At 43.6% G+C, this 21,487-nt stretch overlaps 1 protein-coding gene across 3 annotated transcripts in view; it reads left to right on the plus strand.

Annotated features, from left to right (window-relative positions):
• Window positions 1–21,487, plus strand: part of SORCS2 (sortilin related VPS10 domain containing receptor 2) — a 1,741,628-nt gene that overhangs the window by 1,518,365 nt on the left and 201,776 nt on the right. For all 3 annotated transcript variants that reach the window (XM_029591638.1, XM_029591649.1, XM_029591657.1), the window contains exon 11: window positions 1,377–1,479. In XM_029591638.1, coding sequence (XP_029447498.1) covers window positions 1,377–1,479 — 103 coding nt within the window. The remainder of the gene's footprint in view (window positions 1–1,376; window positions 1,480–21,487) is intronic.

A 21,487-nucleotide genomic window follows, 5' to 3' on the forward strand; every position in this document is an offset into this window, starting at 1 on the left:
AAAACCCAACACGTGCAAATTCTGGGAGATACACATGTGACCGGGCCGAGCGCATTTTCAAAACAGCCTGGCCATGTACGTATCTGCCAGGTTGTTAAAAAAGTCCAGGCTGGGGGCGAGGGGCTGGCCAGGACAGTGCCATTTTGCGCTGTCCCAGTGAAGCGCACGCCTGCAGCTGGCATGAAAAACAGGCGCTCGTGATTGAGCACCTGCTTTTTTAACGTGCGCTCATCCTCATAAGATCATAAGAAATGCCATACTGGATCAGACCAAGGGCCCATCAAGCCCAGCATCCTGTTTCCAACAGTGGCCAATCCAAGTCACATGAAACTGACAAGTATCCAAACATTAGACAGATCACAAGCTACTATTGCTTATTAATTACCGTCATAGGAGTTTATGGATTTAACCTCTAGGAACATATCCAAACCTTTTTTAAACCCAGTAATACTAACTGCTGAAACCACATCCCCTGGCAATGAATTCCAGAGTTTAACTATATGCTGAGTGAAAAGAATTGTCTTCAATTTGATTTAAATGTGCTACTTGCTAACTTCATGGAGTCCCCCCTGGTCCTTCTATTATCTGAGAGAGTAAGTAGCCGATTTACATTAACTTCTTCAAGTCCTTTCATGATTTTGTAAACTTCTATCATATCCCCCCTCAGTTGTCTCTTCTCCAAACTGAACAGCCCTAACTTCTTTAGCCTTTCCTCATAGGGCAGCTGTTCCATGCCCCTTATCATTTTGGTAGCCCTTCTCTGTATATTCTCTACTGCAACTATATCCTTTTTGAGATGCGGTGACCAGAACTGCACACAGTATTCAAGATGCGGTCTCACCATGGAGCGATACAGAGGCATTATGACATCCTCCATTTTATTTTCCAATTCCATACATTAAGACCCTAACAAGATTTGATAAATGACCCTGTCAGTTTGCCCGATAACCCCCAATTTTCAACCTTACACGGCATAAATTTAGGGTAACTGATGAACAGTTCTAAAGTTAGCTAGATAAACTTAATCCGGATAACTTTAAGATAGCTGGGTATATTCAGTGGCACGCTTGCACCACTGAATATCTCTGCTAAATTAACCAAATACGTTTATCCAGCTAATTTTCCTAGCTGGCCATTAGATGAATATGGACCTCAATATGACTTAGTAGGATCAGAAGTTGTTGCCTATAATAAATGTGGTGTCTTGTCTAACAATGTATCATCCTATATCACAAAACATTGTCCACCTTGCTATAAATTAACTCTTGTCTATTCTGTTTTTTCTGAGATATAGTGTTAATTATTGACACACTGGAACTGTTTTCTTGGGCTTATTAAATCAAGTGTCCTTTTGCATTCTTTTTTAATCTATTAAGCCTGACTGTCATCTTCATCTTCATCTCCGTTGGGCAGACAATCCCTACGTGTCTGGAACAGTCCATACAAAGGAAACTGCACAAGGCCTCATAATGGGAGCAGGTAAGCTACCATCAATCAAACTTGTTTTAAATGCTGTGCTATTTTGTACATAGAATTTAGACTAAGAAATAAGACAGTGGCAGAGAAGGATAACATTCTTTCTGAAAACAAAACATAATTTGCATTATGGTAGGGAGAATCATGAGTGAGACATGAGGGTATAAGATTTAAATTTCTGGTGACCTCTTTTAGGCCAATATTTAAAAAATGTAGTGCTCGAGTGTTTGATACCACATGGCTGCATATGTGGTCTCCAAAGCTGATATGCTACCACCTCTTTATGTAGGTCCAGTAAAAAGTATCACAACTTGCTGACATTTATTTATTTATTTATTTATCTATTTATTTTTACTATACCAATATTCAGGACAAGGGTCCTATCACACCGGTTTACATCAAAACAAGGGGAAACCAAAGAACATGAGAAGTTACATATAACAAGGGCAATGAATTCATGACAACTTGATATGAAGATAACTAAGCTTTAACAAATAACTTAACTCAGTATGACGAGAGCTTAGGATGAAAATGACTTAGAGTTAACATGAGATTTAACTCAACTCATAAGGGAGGATAGGGCTTTCGGGGGGGAGGGAGAGGGAGGAGGAAGGGTTGGGACAGGGGGTAGAGGGAGCAGGAGAGAGGGGGTGGGGTAATTATCACAGGATTCCAGCATGAATACGGAGAGAATCTGAAAAGATGACTGTATTCAGAGTCAGGAATGCATCACAATTATCACAGGATTACAACAAGAGTATGGAGCGATTCTGAAATGATGATTGAATTCATAGTCAGGATGACAGCATGATTACGGAAAGGTTCTAAATTGATGACTGTGTTCAGCGTCAGTATTTGAGGCTTGGCAGATTAAGGGAAGGCTTGTTCGAAAAGCCAGGTCTTCAGTTTCTTCCTAAAGGTAACTAGGCATTGTTCCTGGCGTAGCTCTGGGGGTAGTGCATTCCATAGAGAGGGTCCGGCTGTTGAAAATGCACGTTTCCGTATGGTGGGATGAAGCGAGGATTTGGTGGGGGGGGGGGTGTGGAGGGACCCTTTGTATGCAGATCTGATCGATCTCGTGGAGGAGTGTAGGTGGAGCGGAATTTTTAGCTGGAGTGTGGATTGATGGTGGATGGTTTTGTGTATAATGGTCAGGGACTTATGCAGGATTCTGAATTTGATGGGTAGCCAATGTAAATTTTTGAGGATGGGAGTGATATGGTCTTTGTGCCTGGTGTTGTTTAAGATCCTAGCGGCAGCATTCTGGAGCATCTGCAAAGGTTTAGTAGTGGAGGCAGGAAGGCCGAGGAGTAGTGAGTTACAGTAATCAATTTTTGAGAATAGGATGGCTTGGAGGAGTGTTCGGAAATCGTGAAAGTGAAGGAGGGGTCGGAGCTGTTTTAGAACATGAAGCTTATAGAAGCATTCTTTTGTAGTATTGTTGATGAAATTTTTAAAGTTCAGTCGGGTGTCTAAAATGGCACCAAGATCTCTCACTTGGGTCATTGAAGGAATATTCAGATTGCTGGCGAATCTGGTGAAATAAGGCTATGCATGATGGACTCTGGTTCTGTATTGTGCTGTGATAACACAGCGTCTTACAGCTCACTTGTGATATTTTATGTTTACTATAAAATATCAGCTGTGCTGTCCAGATCTGGTGGCTCAGTGGAATGGTGCACACTGGCATGAGGAGGGATCTAGGTTTCATTCCTGGCTGATAGGCCAACTAGTCAGACGTGCAGAGAGGTAGCTTCCAGTGGCAATGCTCCTTGTCTGTTTTTCAGTCACTGCTGAACATCTTCAGACTAGCTTGAATCCAGTAACTAGTATTGTGCTCACATTCCTCCCTTTCTTATTCTTTTTATATTGCCCTGCATAATGCTCTTCCAGGGGGGTAGATGTGCTGAACACTTGTCTAGCTATAGAGCCTTGGAGAGGATGGGGGCAAGACCCAGAAATTGTGGCCAGATTTAGGGTCCATGATTGCAGGTTCCAGAAGGAGCTCTGGTGCATGGCCTCCAGCTGAGGTTTGTCACTGTGATGATGACTAAGGTGAGGGGGGCAATACAGTGGTAGGGGAAATCCCCACCCAGTTGCAAATAAAAGCTTGTGGTGCCAGATCCAAGCACTAGTTCAAATTGAAATAGAAGTCCACAGGAGCAGGAGGTAAAACTGCTGGGTCAAAAAAATATATAGCAACTGTGGTGAATGGTTACTAGGGCCCAGTTTTCATAAACATATGAATAAAAAATCATTTCTGAAAGAAAATGCGTTGAAAGAATATGGAAATAATATAAAATAATGGGTTTATTTTCTTCAAAAAGTATGCACATAATTTCCAATCTATAATGAAATTTCAGTCTGCAGAGAAACCTACTACATGTATATAAATCCATTTGGGGATTTTTTTCTTAGCACGTACTTAGGGAGGGTAATTGTCACAAGGTGCTGGTCTGGGCTCCCCCGAGGAGTGGTACAGGATGGCAGGGCAGAACATGGACCTATCGTCCGCCTAGCCAGCCCCCTTCCCTGCAGGTTGAGTCCTTGGATTCTGAAGGCTAGTAGGGCTTGGCTGTGGCGGCAGTACATCATTATGAGTCTGGTTTAGACAAAGCTTGATTAGGCTGGACAAAGCAAGTCCTGAGTAGGCTGGGCCAGGCAAGGCTATGGACAACCTGGACCAGGCAAGGCTGCGGAAAGGCTTGGTAGTCTGGAACAAAGCTTGGACAGGTACGCAAACTGGAAGCTTGGACATGGAGTGCAGGCTGGGCTTTGGCAAGGATTGGTACAGATAGGTTAGAAGTAAGGCTAGACAGGCAAACACAGGACAAAGACCGGGGCTGCGTAAAGATAGGGACAAGGCCAGAATATACATAGGCTGGAAGAAGACAAGATACTGACAAGATAGGGTATGGGTTCCAGGAATAGGACATATCAAAATCTAATAGAGACAGGACTGGACAGGGCAGACCAAGACAGGATCAGACAAGAACAAAGCAAGACAACACAGAACAAGAAACATAGAAACACGAAGGCAGCAAGGCAGGAGGTCCCTAGGCCACTATGCTATAGACCCATAGGCTTATAAGAACAAAGAAAGGCCTGGATAGGCCACAAGGTAGGATAAAAGGATGGAGCAGGCCTGGAGGCCCCAAGGCAAGGAGCAGACTTAGATTAGGCCACAGAGTAAGGTACTAGGAGCAAGAAGGCCTGGAGGCCACAAGGAAAGAATTAGGCCTAGATAGGCCACAAGCAGGGGCGGATTGTGGGAAAATAGTGGCCCGGGGGATTTTTCTCCATACTGGCCCATGGGTACCCAATTACACATACAATATAATTTACATATATATGTACACACCCCTTAAAACATAAAAAAAGCTACCCGGCACATGTTATAAAATCCATGGGCTACACCCACATATATCGTTTATAAAATATTTCAGTAAGTACTTTCATTCAACAAGAAACCTATTAGTTTGAGAACATTTACTATTTTCAGTAGAAGAGCAGGTGGCAGTACAACAATACACTGTTCCACAGTCACCAGCAGCTTGAACTGACGGGCTTAATCCCAGAGTCAGACCAAGTGACATTCTGAGGTAAAATTAATATACACGTTGTTGTGATAATTTCATTCACTGTTGTGATGCCAACAAGAAAACTTTGCATCTTGGAATTCATATGGCTTCATATCTATTGTGATATATTTCGACATGGTCCTCCTGTATCGACACAGTACTATCTGCCAACACTCAACAAATAACAACCCTACCTATGAAAAAGAATACCACAAATATTACACCAGAATCTAAAATATCAATACACGTCCTATCAGGAAAATAGAACAGGCCAAGCTACTACAGATCCCTACAGAGAAACCACATGTTAAAAAAAATGCTTCATCTCAGTCTTTGCATGCAGAACACAAACTCTCACCAAATATAGAATAAAGCCACATAAAGTATAAATAGAAATGTGCAGACAAAAAGTAAACTGTAAAACATACCACGCCAGACTCTATACAGTGCAACAATGGAGAAACAAAAATGTCAACATTCCTCTTAAAACAATAAATAAAATTAAGATAATATAAATCATGAATCATAATTATAAAATCATACTAATAAAATCATTTCAAAACAGCTGATGAATAGAATATCCAATAATTAAAGACTCATGCAAATTTTGAAAGCTTTACCAAACACCAATAAAATATTTCAAACAGCAGACATATCACATACTACCCAATAATTAAAATGGTAGTCAATCAAGAAAAATGATCTTAAAAAGCCACCTTTACTTACCCTCTCCAGCAGTTCTCCTACTCCTTACCCTTGCAGGCCACAGCAGAAGAAGCAGTAGCTACTGAAGCTGTCCTCATGGTCCTCTTTCTTAGGGACCACAACCAGTGTCTTCTCTCTCTCACAAACATACACACACACACCAGTCACACCCTCAGGACCAGTTTCTGTCTCTCATACACCAATCATCTCCCCAACCAGTCTCTCTTTCTCTCTCACACACACACCAGTCATCTCCCTGATCAGTCTTTCTCACACATACACATTTCACCTCTCTGGCCAGTCTCTCTCAATCACACGATGCTCTCGCTCTCTCTTACTTACACACAGGATTTCAATCACACACATGCTCTCTCTATTTCACTTACACACAAGCTCTCAATCACACACATGTTCTATCTCACTTACAAACAGGCTCAATCACACACATGCCCTCTCTCTCACAACCACAAGCCAGCCAAAAACATGCTCCTTCTCTCTCTCACACACACACATTGACACACAAAAGCACCTTCCCTGTCACACACAGAAGCACCATTCCTTTCTCACATACACACCACATAGACACACAAGCACCATTCCTTTCCTCACATACACACACACAGAAGCCCCATTGCTTTCTCACATACACACACACAGAAACACCATTCCTTTCTCATATTCTCACATACACACACACACAAAAGCATCATTGCTTTCTCACATACACACACACAGAAGCATCCTTCCGATTTCAAATACATATACACACAAAGGCCCCCAGCTGAACAGCTCGTCTCCAGTGGTTAGCAGCGCCGGTCTTCTTTTCTTCAGCCGCACCAGCCTCCATCTTCATTTCTTCTACCCCCGCCGGCCTGGTCTCTGGTGGTGGCTGGCTGCGTGGCTTCTTTTCTTCGGCCCCGCTGGCCTCCATCTTCATTTCTTCAGTCCCCGCCAGCCTCCATCTTTATTTCTTTGGCCCCTGCCGGCTGGCTGCGCCGATTTTCTTTTTTTCAGCCCCACCGGCCTTGTCTCTGGCGGCGGCTGGCTGCGCCCATCTTCTTTTCTTCAGCCCCACTGGCCTCGATCTTCATTTCTTCGGCCCCGCCGGCCTCGATCTTCTTTTCTTTGGCCCCCGCAGGCTACAAGAGACCATTAACAGCCATGTGGCGCCACCACGGAGTCGAGACCACGTGACCAGTTAGACCAGCCCACCAGGGGAAGCCCAATCCCCCGATAGGCCAATCCGCCCCTGGTCACAAGGCAAGGAGCAAGAAAGCCCGAAGGCCATAATACAAGAGTAATAGTGATTAGGTCAAGGAGCCAAAGGTAGCTCCATGAGAAGGCAAGGATAGAATGGCAGAGCAAGATTTCATAGGGCTGGAGTTTGGGTGTGGTGCAAGCAGTGAGGAGGAGCTGGGCAAGGCTGTAGGATAAGCTCGCTGAAGACTTCTGCTGGTGAGAAGGTGTCATGGTAGGCAGACTCAGGACAAGGTGAGCCTGTGAAACAGACAAAATCCTAACAGAAATTTTATAACAGCCTGTGTAAAGCTGAAAGACTTCATCCCAAATTTTCAAAGTGGATTTATGCACGTATACCTTAATGCTGGAGGACAGGTGCAACGTCCACACAAACATTTACTTGCAAACTTTTGAAAAAAGTACATGCATATTGCATAAATAATCCCTGACTCAACTTCACGTCCAGGAACACCTCTTTGCAGTAGGTATAAAAGTACATGCAAAATCACTTCTGTTTGTAATTTTACACTTACAACTCCTGAAACTGCATTTTACATGCATAAATGCTCTAAACATTACCCCTTAAATCTGTAGAAACTGTACAGATGAAAAATTGCATTAAAGCAGCATATTAGAACAGTGAGCTCAAAAGCAGACTGTGTTAAGTGCTTCCCTGTGGGAGCAAATGCTATATGCCTTTAGGTATTTTTTTTTCTTTTTATAAAAAGATTTTACTTGCATAATTTGTGGATAGCATGGACTAAACAATGAAATTTCCTTCCTTAAGCCTAAGCCAGCACCCAAGCTGGCTATCCTGTTGATGGGCACAGCAGGGGCTTATCTGGCAGTGGGGAAAGCATCTTCCATTATCGCTGTACATTGTGCCTAAAATATGGAGCAGAACTTTTTCATAAAGTTAATTTTTACTTCATAAGGGCACATAACACTCTGTCAAACAGTTCAAGACCGCCAACTCAAAAATGAGCTGTGTTGTACCGCTGCTTTAAATTGTTGTGTTTCTAAACCTGTCCTTTTATTAGTCACTTCTTTCGCTTAGATATAGATTTTATTATTTATTTCATAGGTTTTATAAACCAACCCCCAATCTTTAAAAAAAAAAAAAAAGACCATCCAAAGCAGTGAACAATAACATCGAACAATAAAACCAACTCAATGGTCTATAGATTAGATATTAGGGATGTGCATTTGTTTGAAATGAATGGGTAAAATGCAACAAATGAGACCATTTTTGTTTCATTTTTTAACCCCCCCAAAACAATTGGGGGTGCCCACAAATTAAACAAAAATGTTATTTCATTTCTTTGTGTTTCCTATTTAAGTCTATTGTCCATTGAAAATTTCTTCAGTGAGACCGGTAAGTATAGCAGCCAAGACATTCCTAGTGAGGTAGTAGCCATGACAAAGTCAAAAGTAGAACAAGAGGACAAGTAGACAGGCCAGAGCACCAATCAAGGTGAAACTGCCATGCTCCTGACAGTACATCATGGGGGTCCTGCTGCCACTGAGCTTTTCCACCATAACCCTTAAACCATCTTGGGAATCTTGTTACAACTCAGCCTTGCTGCCATACTCTGGACTCTACACTTTAGAGGTCTTGATGCCTCTTTGCCTTGTGCTATACCCCTTATGCTATACTTTGAGGCTTGCTGGGAATCTGCCTAGCTGCCATACCCTGATGTTACACTTAGGGGTCTTGCTGCCACTCTATCTTGCTGCTATACCTCTTATGACACTCCTTGGGGGTCTTGCTGGCAATATGTCTTGCTAGCATATGCCCGATGTACCAGCTTAGGGGGGTCTTGCTACCATTCTTCTGATGCTGCCACAATGGGGATGTTGCTGTCACTCAGCCTTGCTGCCGTACCCCAGATGCTACACCTCAAGGTTTCAGTTTTAGGTGTAAGTTGTTAAAATTTATAGCCCACGTGCATTGCCAAGTAGTTCATGGCAGATAACAAGGAATAACATGCAAATTCAGTAAATAAGGAAAAAACATATAGTATTATCTAAAAAAAAAAAAAGACAAAAACGTAATGCCACATATGCCATTGTTTGTAAAGCTAGAGATACAAGCTAGTTGGAGATGTCTTTAAAGGTGATGTTAAATAAGTATGTTTTTAGTGCTTTTTTTAAAGATTTCTCACAATCGAGCATCCAAATATAACCAGGCAGCGAGTTCCAGAAGATGGGGCCTGTAATTGAGAAGGCTTTGTCTCTTGTAATGTTCTAATATGTCAGCTTTGTGGATGGAACTTCAAGAAGGTTCTTATCCTTGGATCGCAGGGACCAAGCAGATTTGTATACCCTGAGAACTGAGTTAACTCAGCAGTTCAAGTCATCGTGAGTGATTTTATGTACTATTGATGCCTATTTAAATAGGATAGGCCATTTAATGGGAAGCCAGTATAATTTAAATAGAATAGGAGTTCTATGATCACGCATTGTAATGCCTGTTAGAGTGCATGCTGCAGCATTCTGTACCAGCTGGAGAGGGCATAGTGTGCTTGCAGGCAGGCTTGTATACAAAGAGTTGCAATAATCAAGCCCATTCCAAACCAGGGCTTGAAGGACAGTCTGGAAGTCCTGAGGATATAACCACTGCTTTTATCTATGATTTAAGTGAAAGCCCTGAATCAATGATTGTCCCTTGGTTTTGCACCTGTTATGTCACAGGAATGCTGCAATCATTGAAAGAAGAAGGAATATTTAGCAGCAGAAATGTTCTTAGAATCATTATTTTAGTTTTTGCAATGCTTAGTAATAGTTTACTAAGAAAAAGCCAGTGATTGATACATTGTAAACATATTAATGCATACTTAAATGTGTCCACACATGAAGAAGAATAGGGAGAAAAGGCTATATATCATCAGCATGAATTCTACAGTTTACAATGAGACAGGAGAAAATGTTGCAAATTTAGACAAGGTAGACTTAAAACGGGCTTGCAAAAAGGGCAGATCCCTACGATGCCCCAGTAGTTACAGCATTCCAAGATGAGCACAGGCTTCCTAGTCTAATTGTTGTGTTCTGTCCGGCAAAAAGTGAAGCAAACCAATTATGCACAGTACCAGAAATGCCTAAAGAATTTAGCCTTTGCAACAGAATGGTATGATTGATGGTGTTGAAAGCAGCAGATATGGCATTGGCTAATAAGACAAGAACGTACTCTATGCCATTGTCAAAGCCTCATAAGTGTAAAGTCTCTGTGTGCTGTGCATTTTCCTAAACCCAAATTGAAATGTTCCAGTGACTGCATGTTTATCTGTGAAGTCAATGAGTTGAGTACGAGCCACTGTTTCAGTAACTTTGGCCAAATAGAGTAGGGAGGAGACTGGCCTATAATTGGATAGGATGTTGGAGCATCAGTAGGTCTTTTTGACAAGTGGACAGACAGAGGCTTAGTTCAGCTGGTATGGCAGGGTACCAGATAATAGTGATAGATTTATGATGGGTTTTGCTGCCACTCTGCCTTGCTTCTTTACCATTTTTGCTACACCTTTGCTGCAGTATCTCTGACTTTACAATTTGGGGTCTTTCTGCCTTGCTACCATACACTGACCTCTATACCTTGGGGTGTTCCTGCTACTGTAAGTGGCTACTATGCACCTCTCATGGGGGCCGATGTAATAAGGTGCACTGAAGCTGCCACGGGTTTGTGCGCGCCTGTACATGCATTTTCCCGCGCAAAGTCCTATACGGGGATATAATAAAGGTTTTGTGCGCGGGGAAAAAGAGCATTCAAATGTGCTTACAGGCCAGCTTAGGTAGGTGCTTTTCTGGGCACCCGATCATATAGATTCACTACCAAGTGAATCTACATGAACGGGTGCTGAAATCGGGGGGGGGGGGGGGGGGGGGGGGGCACCGAAAAAATCGGGTCCGGAGCTTCAGGGAGCTCTGAGAAAGAAGCTGGAGAAAAACCCAAAATGACCGCCGTTCCTGCAGTTTGACGTCCCGGGAACGGCGGGGGTAATCGCTTTGGAGGCCTGGCCCGGGTCCCTGAGGGCATCAGGGACTCAGAGGAACCTTCCCTCCCCCCCCCCCCCCCCCCAGTAAGCAACGAGAACAGAGTCCCTCCCGCGAAAGCCGGACCGAGGAATCCCCACATGCTAAGCACAGAGGAGATCGTGACATGGCTGCTAGGTGGGGGAGGGGCAGCACTAGAAATGAGCTGAGCTGCTGGTGCTGAGGGAGCGGAGGCACAGAATGAACTGAGCATATTCACAATTCTCTCTCTAGAGCTGCAAGAGTAAATAGGGAAGGCAGGAGCTTTCTCCTGATCCTGTCTGAGACTCCTCTTATTTAAAATCTTTTTTTTTTTTTTAACTCCAAAGAAGGGACAAAAACGGCCCCTGTCAGCAGCTACATAATCAATGGATCCCAGTGAAGGAAAAGCAGTATAGGAGAGAGAGAGAGAGAAAAGCTGAACAGGGGGAGTGACTGGCACCACCAATTTTCACCCCTGCAGCCGAGGACCACCGGCTGTATAAAACAAGGGGCCAAGCCCCCCTAGGCCCCACAAGAGTAAGGAGACAGTCAGGGACTGTCTCCTGTAAATAGGATCCACAGAGTTCACACAAACCAAGAAAAACTGTTTTTTGTTTGTTTTGTTAAATTAATAACTCAGAAATACTTGCTTGATCCAAACACGATAGACACACAGCAGGAAAAAATGCCCAAAAGGGTCAAGCAGAAGTTAACAGAGAACCACAGGGTGAGCTGTTCCACCTGCTGGAGACAGACAAAGTGAGCAGCAAGATTAGCTAGGCACCTTTCTGGGCACCCGATCATATAGATTTGTGACCAACTAAGCGCCTATCTCAGCGCCTGAGCCACCACATTTGCTAGGCACCTTTCTGGGCACCAGCGCTTCCATATTCGCTCTCGGGTGAGTGGCTATGTCGGAACCCGAGTATCCAGATTGGTGCCCAACTGAGCACTTATCTCACTGGTATGCCAGTGTGAATTAGCATCCATGAAAATATTTGCCATATTTTCTGCAGCACAGTTATTTGAAATAAAAAATACTTTCCAGGGTCATACTTTCACTTATTAGGGAGACACATTCGCTCACTTGCTTTTATGCGCAGATTATAGGTTTTGAGTGCAGATGCGGCCGCTTATTACATAGGCACTTACCGCGCTTAGCTGCACAGATTTCTGCACGCAAATCATTTGTGTAATTTATGGTTTTTACATCTCATGGAAGCAGCATCTTCAGTGGTACATGGTGATCAAAATCTATGCTCACAACTAGCACCTGTTTTGCTGTAGGTCTTACTACTTCAGCCCCATGGTGCTTTAGCATTTTCATGCCACTCTTTGTACTGCTTGATTCCTATGTCAGTGCCTGAGGTTTTTCTTCTGCTGCCTTTTCTATTTTGTTTTCCCTTCATGGTGCCTTAGGCTATTCATGCAACTTTTGGTGCCACTTTGCAACAGTCTTGGTTCCTTGGAGTTCTCTTCTGCCTTCGGATGATATCCATCCACCAGTTTTACATAAGAACATAAGAACATGCCATACTGGGTCAGACCAAGGGTCCATCAAGCCCAGCATCCTGTTTCCAACAGTGGCCAATCCAGGCCATAAGAACCTGGCAAATACCCCAAAACTAAGTCTATTCCATGTTACCGTTGCTAGTAATAGCAGTGGCTATTTTCTAAGTCAACTTAATTAATAGCAAGTAATGGACTTCTCCCCCAAGAACTTATTCAATCCTTTTTTAAACACAGCTATACTAACTGCACTAACCACATCCTCTGGCAACAAATTCCAGAGTTTAATTGTGCGTTGAGTAAAAAAGAACTTTCTCCGATTAGTTTTAAATGTGCCACATGCAAACTTCATGGAGTGCCCCCTAGTCTTTCAAATATCTGAAAGAGTAAATAACTGATTCACATCTACCCGTTCTAGACCTCTCATGATTTTAAACACCTCTATCATATCCCCCCTCAGCCGTCTCTTCTCCAAGCTGAAAAGTCCTAATCTCTTTAGTCTTTCCTCATAGGGGAGCTGTTCCATTCCCCTTATCATTTTGGTCGCCCTTCTCTGTACCTTCTCCATCACAACTATATCTTTTTTGAGATGCGGTGAACAGAATTGTACACAGTATTCAAAGTCCAGTATCGCCATAAAGACATTATGACATTTTCTGTTTTATTCACCATTCCCTTTGTAATAATTCCCAACATTCTGTTTGCTTTTTTGACTGCCGCAGCACACTGAACCGACGATTTCAATGTGTTATCCACTATGATGCCTAGATCTCTTTCTTGGGTGGTAGCACCTAATATGGAACCTAACATTGTGTAACTCTAGCATGGGTTATTTTCCCTATATGCATCACCTTGCACTTATCCACATTAAATTTCATCTGCCATTTCAATGCCCAATTTTACAGTCTCACAAGGTCTTCCTGCAATTTATCACAATCAGCTTGTGATTTAACTACTCTGAACAATTTTGTATCATCTGCAAATTTGATTATCTCACTCGTCATATTTCTTTCCAGATCATTTATAAATATATTGAAAAGTAAGGGTCCCAATACAGATCCATGAGGCACTCCACTGTGCACTCCCTTCCACTGAGAAAATAGTCCATTTAATCCTACTCTCTGTTTCCTGTCTTTTAACCAGTTTGTAATCCACGAAAGGACATCGCCACCTATACCATGAATTTTTACTTTTCCAAGAAGCCTCTCATGAGGAACTTTGTCAAACACCTTCTGAAAATCCAAGTACACTACATCTACAGGTTCACCTTTATCCACATGTTTATTAATTACTTCAAAAACTGCTTATAATAGGATCCATTGCTTCTATTAAATTTGAAAACAGAAAACAAATAGAACAAATAATTTTTTATTTATTTGCAGCAAACCAAACAAATGGAGGTGATTTATGAAACAATTAAACAAAATAAATATTTGGTTTATGCACATCCCTAATAGATATAGATATTTATTAGACAGATAGATAGATAGAGATAGTATTGTCGACAGAAAAAAGACCAAATGGTCCAGCCCAACAACTGTCACTCTGTGCAGGTTACCTCCAAGTGTTCGCCAAGGGCAGTAACTGCCGCTCTGTGCAAGTTATCCTCATGCCTTCTGTTATGGACAGTAATATTATAAGTACAACCAAGCAACTGTCTAACCCATAACAAAATTACTGCAATATTTCTATGTGGTGTGCAGCCTTCCTGCTAATTCAGACAATGCTGCTTGAATGTTCTTTGCTTTTGGACTTGGCCATAGAAACGTTATCCACAATGTCAGCATATCAATACCCAAGACCATAAAAGTTGGGGCCCAGCATTGGCTGTCTTCAGAATCCAATACCCTTTTTTTCCCTGCCTCGCCGTCAAAGCATAGAGCGATATTGCAATTGTGTCAAAATCATCAAGGCTAATTAGTTAAGGGTAGTAATCCCCCATACCTTCTGGTTAAGGGTACTAACTGCAGGTTACCCCATGCAACCTTTTTTTTGATTATCCTCAAGCCTTTAGGGATCCACAGTGTTTATCCCATGCCCTTTTGAATTCATTTACTATTTTTGTCCTCACTGCCTCTTCCGGAAGGGCATTCCAGGCATCTACCACTCTCTCCATGAAAAACTATTTCCTTATGTTGGTTCTGTGTCTTTCCTTCTGGATTTCCATTTCTTGACTCCTAGTTCTGATGGTTAATTTCCATCAGAAAGGTTCAAAGTTTGTGCATCATTAAATCTTTTCAAGTATCTGAAAGTCTGTATCATATTTCCCCTGCACCTTCTCTCTTCCAGGATATAAATATTCAGATCCTTCAGCCTCTCCTCATAAGTCTTCCGATACATGACCCCACACCATTTTGGTTGCCCTTCTTTGGACCATCTCCATCCTGCTCTATCCTTATTACTAGAGATACAGCTCTAGTACTAAATACAGCACTCTAGGTGAGGCTTCACCAAGGACCTGTAAGTCACTACCTCTTTTTTCTTGCTGGTCATTCCTCTGTGCGGCCCTAGCATTCTTCTGGATTTAGCTATCACCTTGTCACATTGCCTCTCCACCTCAAATTGGCAAACCTATCATCCCAAGGTCCCTCTCCCAGTCTGGGCACATTCGTTTCCCCCCCCCCCCCCCCCCCCCCCCCCCCAATTACATACAGTTTTTTTGGATTACTGCACTCGAGATGCACGACTCTTCACTTCTTGGTACTGAATCCCAGCTGTCAAATCCTCGACCAGTCTTCAAGCTTTCTTAAATCACTTTTCATTCACTTTACTCCTTCAGGCATGTCCACTCTGTTGCAGATCTTAGTATCACCCGCAAATAGACAAACTTTACATTTTGTCCCTTCCGCAAAATTGATTACAATGTTCTTGAACAGAGCCGGTCCTAAAACCAATCCCTGTGGCCCTCTGCTTAACACTGTTCTTTCTTCAGAGTAGGTTCCATTTACCATTACATGCTGTCTCCTGTCAGTCACCCAGTTTGCAATCCATGCCATTACCTTACCACCCACTCCCAAGGTTCTCATTTTGTTCAATAATCTCCTATGCAGGACCATATCAAAAGCTTTGCTGAAATCCAAGTAAATCACATCTAGTGCTCCTCCTTAATCCAATTCTCTAGTCACTGAATCAAAAAAATCAATCAATTTATCTAACAGGACCTTCACCATTTATTTTTTTTAATAATAGTTGATTTTGCTAGGGTTATTTTATATTCTTCTAGATAGTCTTTCTTCTTCCAAAGTTGATGCATTGCACGATCATTAATGTATAAATATTTTACTCTTAGCCTCGTAATTATGAAGGGTTCTTGTATGGAAATGCTAACAGAACTATAAGTTTCAGGATTTGTTACTGTCGCCCTCGGCCTCTGGGCAATAGGTTAAGTGAATGTAATGCCCTCTTGACCTCTTATCTCGCGGGGCATTCCTGGGTCTGGGAATAACCTGGCAGGAGCCCCCCTAGGGCAGACTCCATTGGTCATCATGTTCTTGGTGCCTGGTACCTCCACCTGGGGAAGAAGATGTCAGTGGGTGGGATTTCCCTCCATTCATCCCTGGAAAAACAAATGGAACTGAGAACAAGGCTGGCAGTATGTACAGATATATACAGGTTTATTAGACTCTACAAGCATGTGCATTTCTACATGACTATGTACCTTGCTAATAGGATGTCAGGCAGCACACTTATCTACCCATGATTAGTAGTCTCAGTCTACACAACTATATACATTTATATAAGGTAGCAAGAACCATTAATATTTGGCAATGTGTGGTTGTTGGCCCCCACTGTATACCACCCTATAGAATAGAGGTAACCTCTTGCCGTCCCGTTTACTCAAGCATTATTATTATACTCTCCCTTTTATCCCATGTCTCAGTCATGAGAACAGATGCAACTTGGCTGGTGGGCAGTGTTGGCCTGGGTGGGGGGGTCTGCTGTATCTAAACTGTCTCCTTCCACTCTGCTGAAAGATCCATGTGAACATTGGGGTCCCTGCCCTCCTGGGGGATCTGACACTGACTTCCAGAATGCCGCTGGGGTCCAGGACCTTCTGAGGGACCTGACTCTACCTCCCAGTCTGCTGCTGGGGTCTATGCCCTCCTGGAGGGCCCAACTCCATCTCCTAGTCTGCCGCTAGGGTCCAAGCCTTCCTGGGGGACCCGACTCCCAATTCTGCATCCTGGACTGCCACTGAGGTCCCCTTGCTCAAGGGGGAACATTGCACCTCTGGATCTGCCACTGGGGTCCATGCCATCCTTGGACTGCCACTGGGGTCCACTGCCTCCTTGGGGACTCGAATCTTCTTTCCAGTCTGCCACTGGGGTTCACATCCTACTGGGGACCTGAATGCCTCCCAGACTGCTGATGGGGTTCTCTTGCTCAAGGGGGACCACTCTAACTTTGGATCTGCTCCTGGAGTATCTGACTCACCTCCCAGTTTGCTGCTGAGGTCCACACTCTCCAGGGGCACCCAACTCCACCTCCCAGTCTGCTGCTGAGGTCCACGCCCTCCCGGGGGACCTGAATCTGCTTTATATCTTCCACTGGGGTCCACACCCTCCTGGTGACCTGACTCTGCCTCCTGGACTGCAGATGGGGTGCCCTTTCTCAAGGGGGACCACTTCATCTTTGGATCTGTCACTGTGGTCCCCTCATTCAGGGGGGGGACCACTACACCTCCTGGCCTGCTGCTGTCATTTAGTTTTCTTCCCTCAGTAAGAGGGTTTTCCCTGTCAGGGGTTTTACAGCTCTAATAGGCTCATGGCTGTTTAGTGTTCAGTGATTCAGGCCCTCTGCAGTATCAGCTTTCAGGCCCTCTGCAGTATCAGCTTTCAGTGATTTTAGCTCTGCTAAGCTCATGGCCAATCATTTGCTGTCACCCAGCCTAGATAAGTCACCTTCTATCAGCCAAAAGGCCATGTTTTGCTTTCTCTGCTGTCTGACCCTATATGGGTCACCTTTTCTCAGCCAAAAGACCAAGACCCAGGCAGCACCACAGACAGAAACCATGTGATTTCCCCTCCATCCAGCCTGGCCATCTTTCTGTTGTCTGGGAACTCGGTACTCAAGTGTCTGAAAAACCTTTTTAGTCAGGGTGAAAATCTGCCTCCTAGGGCTGTTCTCTAGTACATTACTCTCATAAATTCCTTTCCCAGTCATAGTTCTGTAATTTAGGAGTTTGAATCCTTCAATTTTTAGTGATATTTCCTACAAAATTAGCAGCAGTAATCCAGGGGGCTTTGACATGCAAACCCCCTACCTGAATCTGTGACTCATCTATTCAATGGTCAGTTAAGCTCTTTCACAGTAAGGGGTATTTTGGGTTTCCTGGGCTGGAGGCTCAAGTTACATAGCTGCATTGTTCTCTTTTTTTTCTCTGCTGCAGTTCACTTAAATGGGTAGCATGCTCTTTAAACCTCCATCTCTTGTGGGGGTGGGAGGGGGGGGGGGTTCATGAATAATGAATATTACATCCTTTTAAGCTATTGACTGTCAGAAGGTTTGGAAATTCTGCTTCACTGAATATTAAATATTCCTGAACTTTCAAGGGGCTGCAAGCGGGATATTTATTTGTCAAACGTAAACAGACTTTGATGGCCTCAGACTTTGCAGGTCATGCCCAAGGGCAGTGCTGTTTCCCTTTAGAGGAGCAGAGGATCATGAACTGGCAGTGATTTCAGTGCCTCCAGGCCCTCTAACTGCTGCACTTTTAAGAAATAATGGGACATTTTTCTCTGCTATTAGGAGTTGGGGCCTAAGTCAAAGGTGAGAGGACATAGCCCCCCCCCCCCCTAATCCCCTCCTCAAGGCTCCCCAGTAGCTACACCCCTATCTTAATTATTGTAGTTGTGATAAAAGTTGTAGTTTTGACACTCTCCCCTAAGAGGTTTTTTTTTTTGCCATTTGTTTCCCACTTTTATGTTTTGGAAAGAGGTTCCCTGCTAAGAAAAATCAGGACCCAATGAACACTGAGACAGTTGGACCCATAAGTAAAATCACTCAGAAGTCCTGCAGTGCTTTGATTGCTTCTTCTGGCACATGGTAAACTGATGTCACTTTGATAGCTTGCTTCTTAAAATAAAGAAGGCATTTACTGCCTCTTGCCAGATGGAGAACTATGTATTTAAAATTGCATTTGCTGGGATTCCTGATGTGACTATGCTGTGGGTGGGGGGAGTGCTTACCCCTCTGCAGTCTGCAAACCACTTGCTACCATTCAGTGTTTATTAGAAAATATTCCACAATATTTGGCTGATGTAGGCATTGAGTAACAGCAGCACTGTGCTTTAGTCTGTTTCAATTTTATCTCATTTTACATGTGCCACTCAGAGTGACTTTTTCCACGTTAGTGACACTTTTATGTCTTTTTTGGAATGTTTCTAGCACATAATGAAATCAAATGTAATATCTATAGTCTTATTAGAGTCTTTGGCTTGTTCAAGGATGTCACGAGGAGGCTGAATGCCCTGGAAATTTACAATAAAGGCAAATTCTGAAGTGCACAAAAAGTTATACAGGAAAGGAAATCTCCACAGGACAGAACTAACTGTGTCTCTCCGAATTTCTTTTTCTATTGTACTAAATGAAAGAAAAAAAAAAGACTGAATATGTCCAGTACTTTGGCATTTGTTGGGTTCATGCATTTTCCCGAATAGAAGCCGTCTTGAAGGGAATCACAAAGATTTAAATATTAAAGTTGGCTCTGATTTGGTGTTATGAAATGAGTCCATAAATATAGAGTATTCCTTGTGCTTTCCTAATTCTCCTCTGTATATGTTCTATTTTTATGACCCTTTCGTGTCTTCATTTTCTTCGAGTCCAGTTAGAGCCAAGTCTGGCATTCTGGGGTCATAAGCTGTCACTCACAACTGGCCAGGGATTTTTCCTCTAGTTTAATATATTGGCCCTCCCACTTATTTTAGTCTGGTCATCAGAGAAGCTTTTCCCGCCACATTCTACTGCTCAGCCTCCAGGGATCTTCCAGGAAAGTTCTGCTGGCAGTGCCCTCATTTGAAAAGTATCATCTACTGGAGACACGCAAGCGAGCTCTCTGTATCGCAGGGGTAACGCCGTGGAATGCCCTAATTTCAATTCAGTTTAATTTAACTTTAATTACCTCTAGAGTTGAAAGAAGAAAGTGAATATCTTACTCTGAGGAAAAAACTGAAAGCTGTCTTTTTTTGCTCATGGGTTCAAGTAATTACATCTGTCAAGATCAGAGGATGTTTACAAGTGAAATTCTGCGCAGACAAACTGCTTGTTGTTTGTCAGATTTGTTAAGTCTTGTAACACATTTGTCTATGCAGTCTTACGTATATGTGATTCATTTTAATTGTTTTACTGTAACTTATTGTAGTTTTATAATTTTAATATAATCTGCTGAGTACGTTGTCAAATCAGCGGAAATATAAAGGATTTAAAATGTATAAATGAATTGCAGGAGTGAGCCTGAGACCAGACACAAGGTCTCTTCCTGGAACCTACATCCAACCAACCAAATATCACTTTTAATGATGACCACGACTCCCTCCCCCAGGCACTGTGGACACTGCCTGGGCAGTATCCCCAGCTCCAGCCAACTTGCGGGGGGGAGGGGCAGAGGGCCCAATCCAGGACTCAAACCAGGGAGCCTCCATACGGAGATACACAGCTCTGCCATTCAGCCACCAAATCCAGCCCTGGCTTATGCACACACACACACACACACACACACACACTCCCACCGGGTGCAATGGTTTGTTGGGGGGCACATACAGTACCAGGGCTAAATCCTGTTTCAGTCCTGCAGCTCTGGCTTGGATTCTCCAAAAAGGGGGTGAGAGAGGATTAACCTCCAGGGCCCAAGGCTTTTTAGATAGTATTAAACCAAAGAGACACTTTTTGGAAAGTATGGGGTAGATTTTAAGACATGCGCGCGAGTGTCCCTGTGCTTGCGCTATCCGGTGCGCGCAGATGGACACACAATTTTATAACATGCGCGCGCATGTTATAATATTAGGGGTCGGCGCGCACAAGGGGGTGCACCGAGCCGCGCTGCCTTCCCCCGTTCCCTTCCTCCTAGCCTGACCTTCCCCCCCACCCCCTGATTTTTATCTTACCTTTTGCGCCTGCCTCCGGGCAGGCACAAGTTGCACAAGCCAGCAGCCTGCCGGCACGCAATCCTCCAACACAGTGGTAATGGCCGCTGTCAGAGGCCTCTGGCCCTGCCCCCAGACCACCCCGCCCACGGACCGCCCCTTTAGTAAAGCCCTGGGACTTACACGCATCCCGGGGCTTTACACGTGTCACCGGGCCTTTTGAAAATAGGCCCGGCGTGCGTAAGGCCGGTTACGTGCATAAATCCTCGGATTTACGTGCGTAACCTTTTGAGAATCCGGCCCTATGTGTTTACTGAAACAGCTCAAAGTAAAAGTGGCAATTGATACAGTCTTTGAATGGTTAAATCCATACAACAGGTATTAATATAGTAGAAGAGGTTTGAAATCCTTGCTGTTGCACCCTCCTGGGATCCCCTCCCTCCTTTTCTGTAGTGCTTTAAGGATTCTCTTGGTTAGATGCTGGGCTTCCTGCCTCCCAAGAACCCTAAGTATGCCTGAATCTCCAGTAATTTAATCTCTCCTGCACATTTTTCTCCTTCTCTCCTCCAGGGCTCCTTATAACTTTTGGATCACTGAAATAAAGCACATTCTTCTTCTTCTTCTTCTTTCCTCCTCTTCTTCCAATCTGGTTGGCTACCACTGGACAGGAAATTAATACTCACTACTCACTGGTCCTGTGTAAATCTTCACCTTGAACTTGGATCTTTCCACCATAGAAAGGCAGGCCAGGGCATACTCTCCACCCCATTGCTGGATTCCCAGGAACAGTTATTTATAGTGCCACATCAGAAGCACCGCTACATGGAACTGTCTGTGTGGCCCATTTTGGTCTTTTTCTGCCATCATTACTACCTTACTATGTTACAA

Source organism: Rhinatrema bivittatum, chromosome 1 (assembly GCF_901001135.1).
Source record: "Rhinatrema bivittatum chromosome 1, aRhiBiv1.1, whole genome shotgun sequence".
Classification (NCBI taxonomy): Eukaryota; Metazoa; Chordata; class Amphibia; order Gymnophiona; family Rhinatrematidae; genus Rhinatrema; species Rhinatrema bivittatum.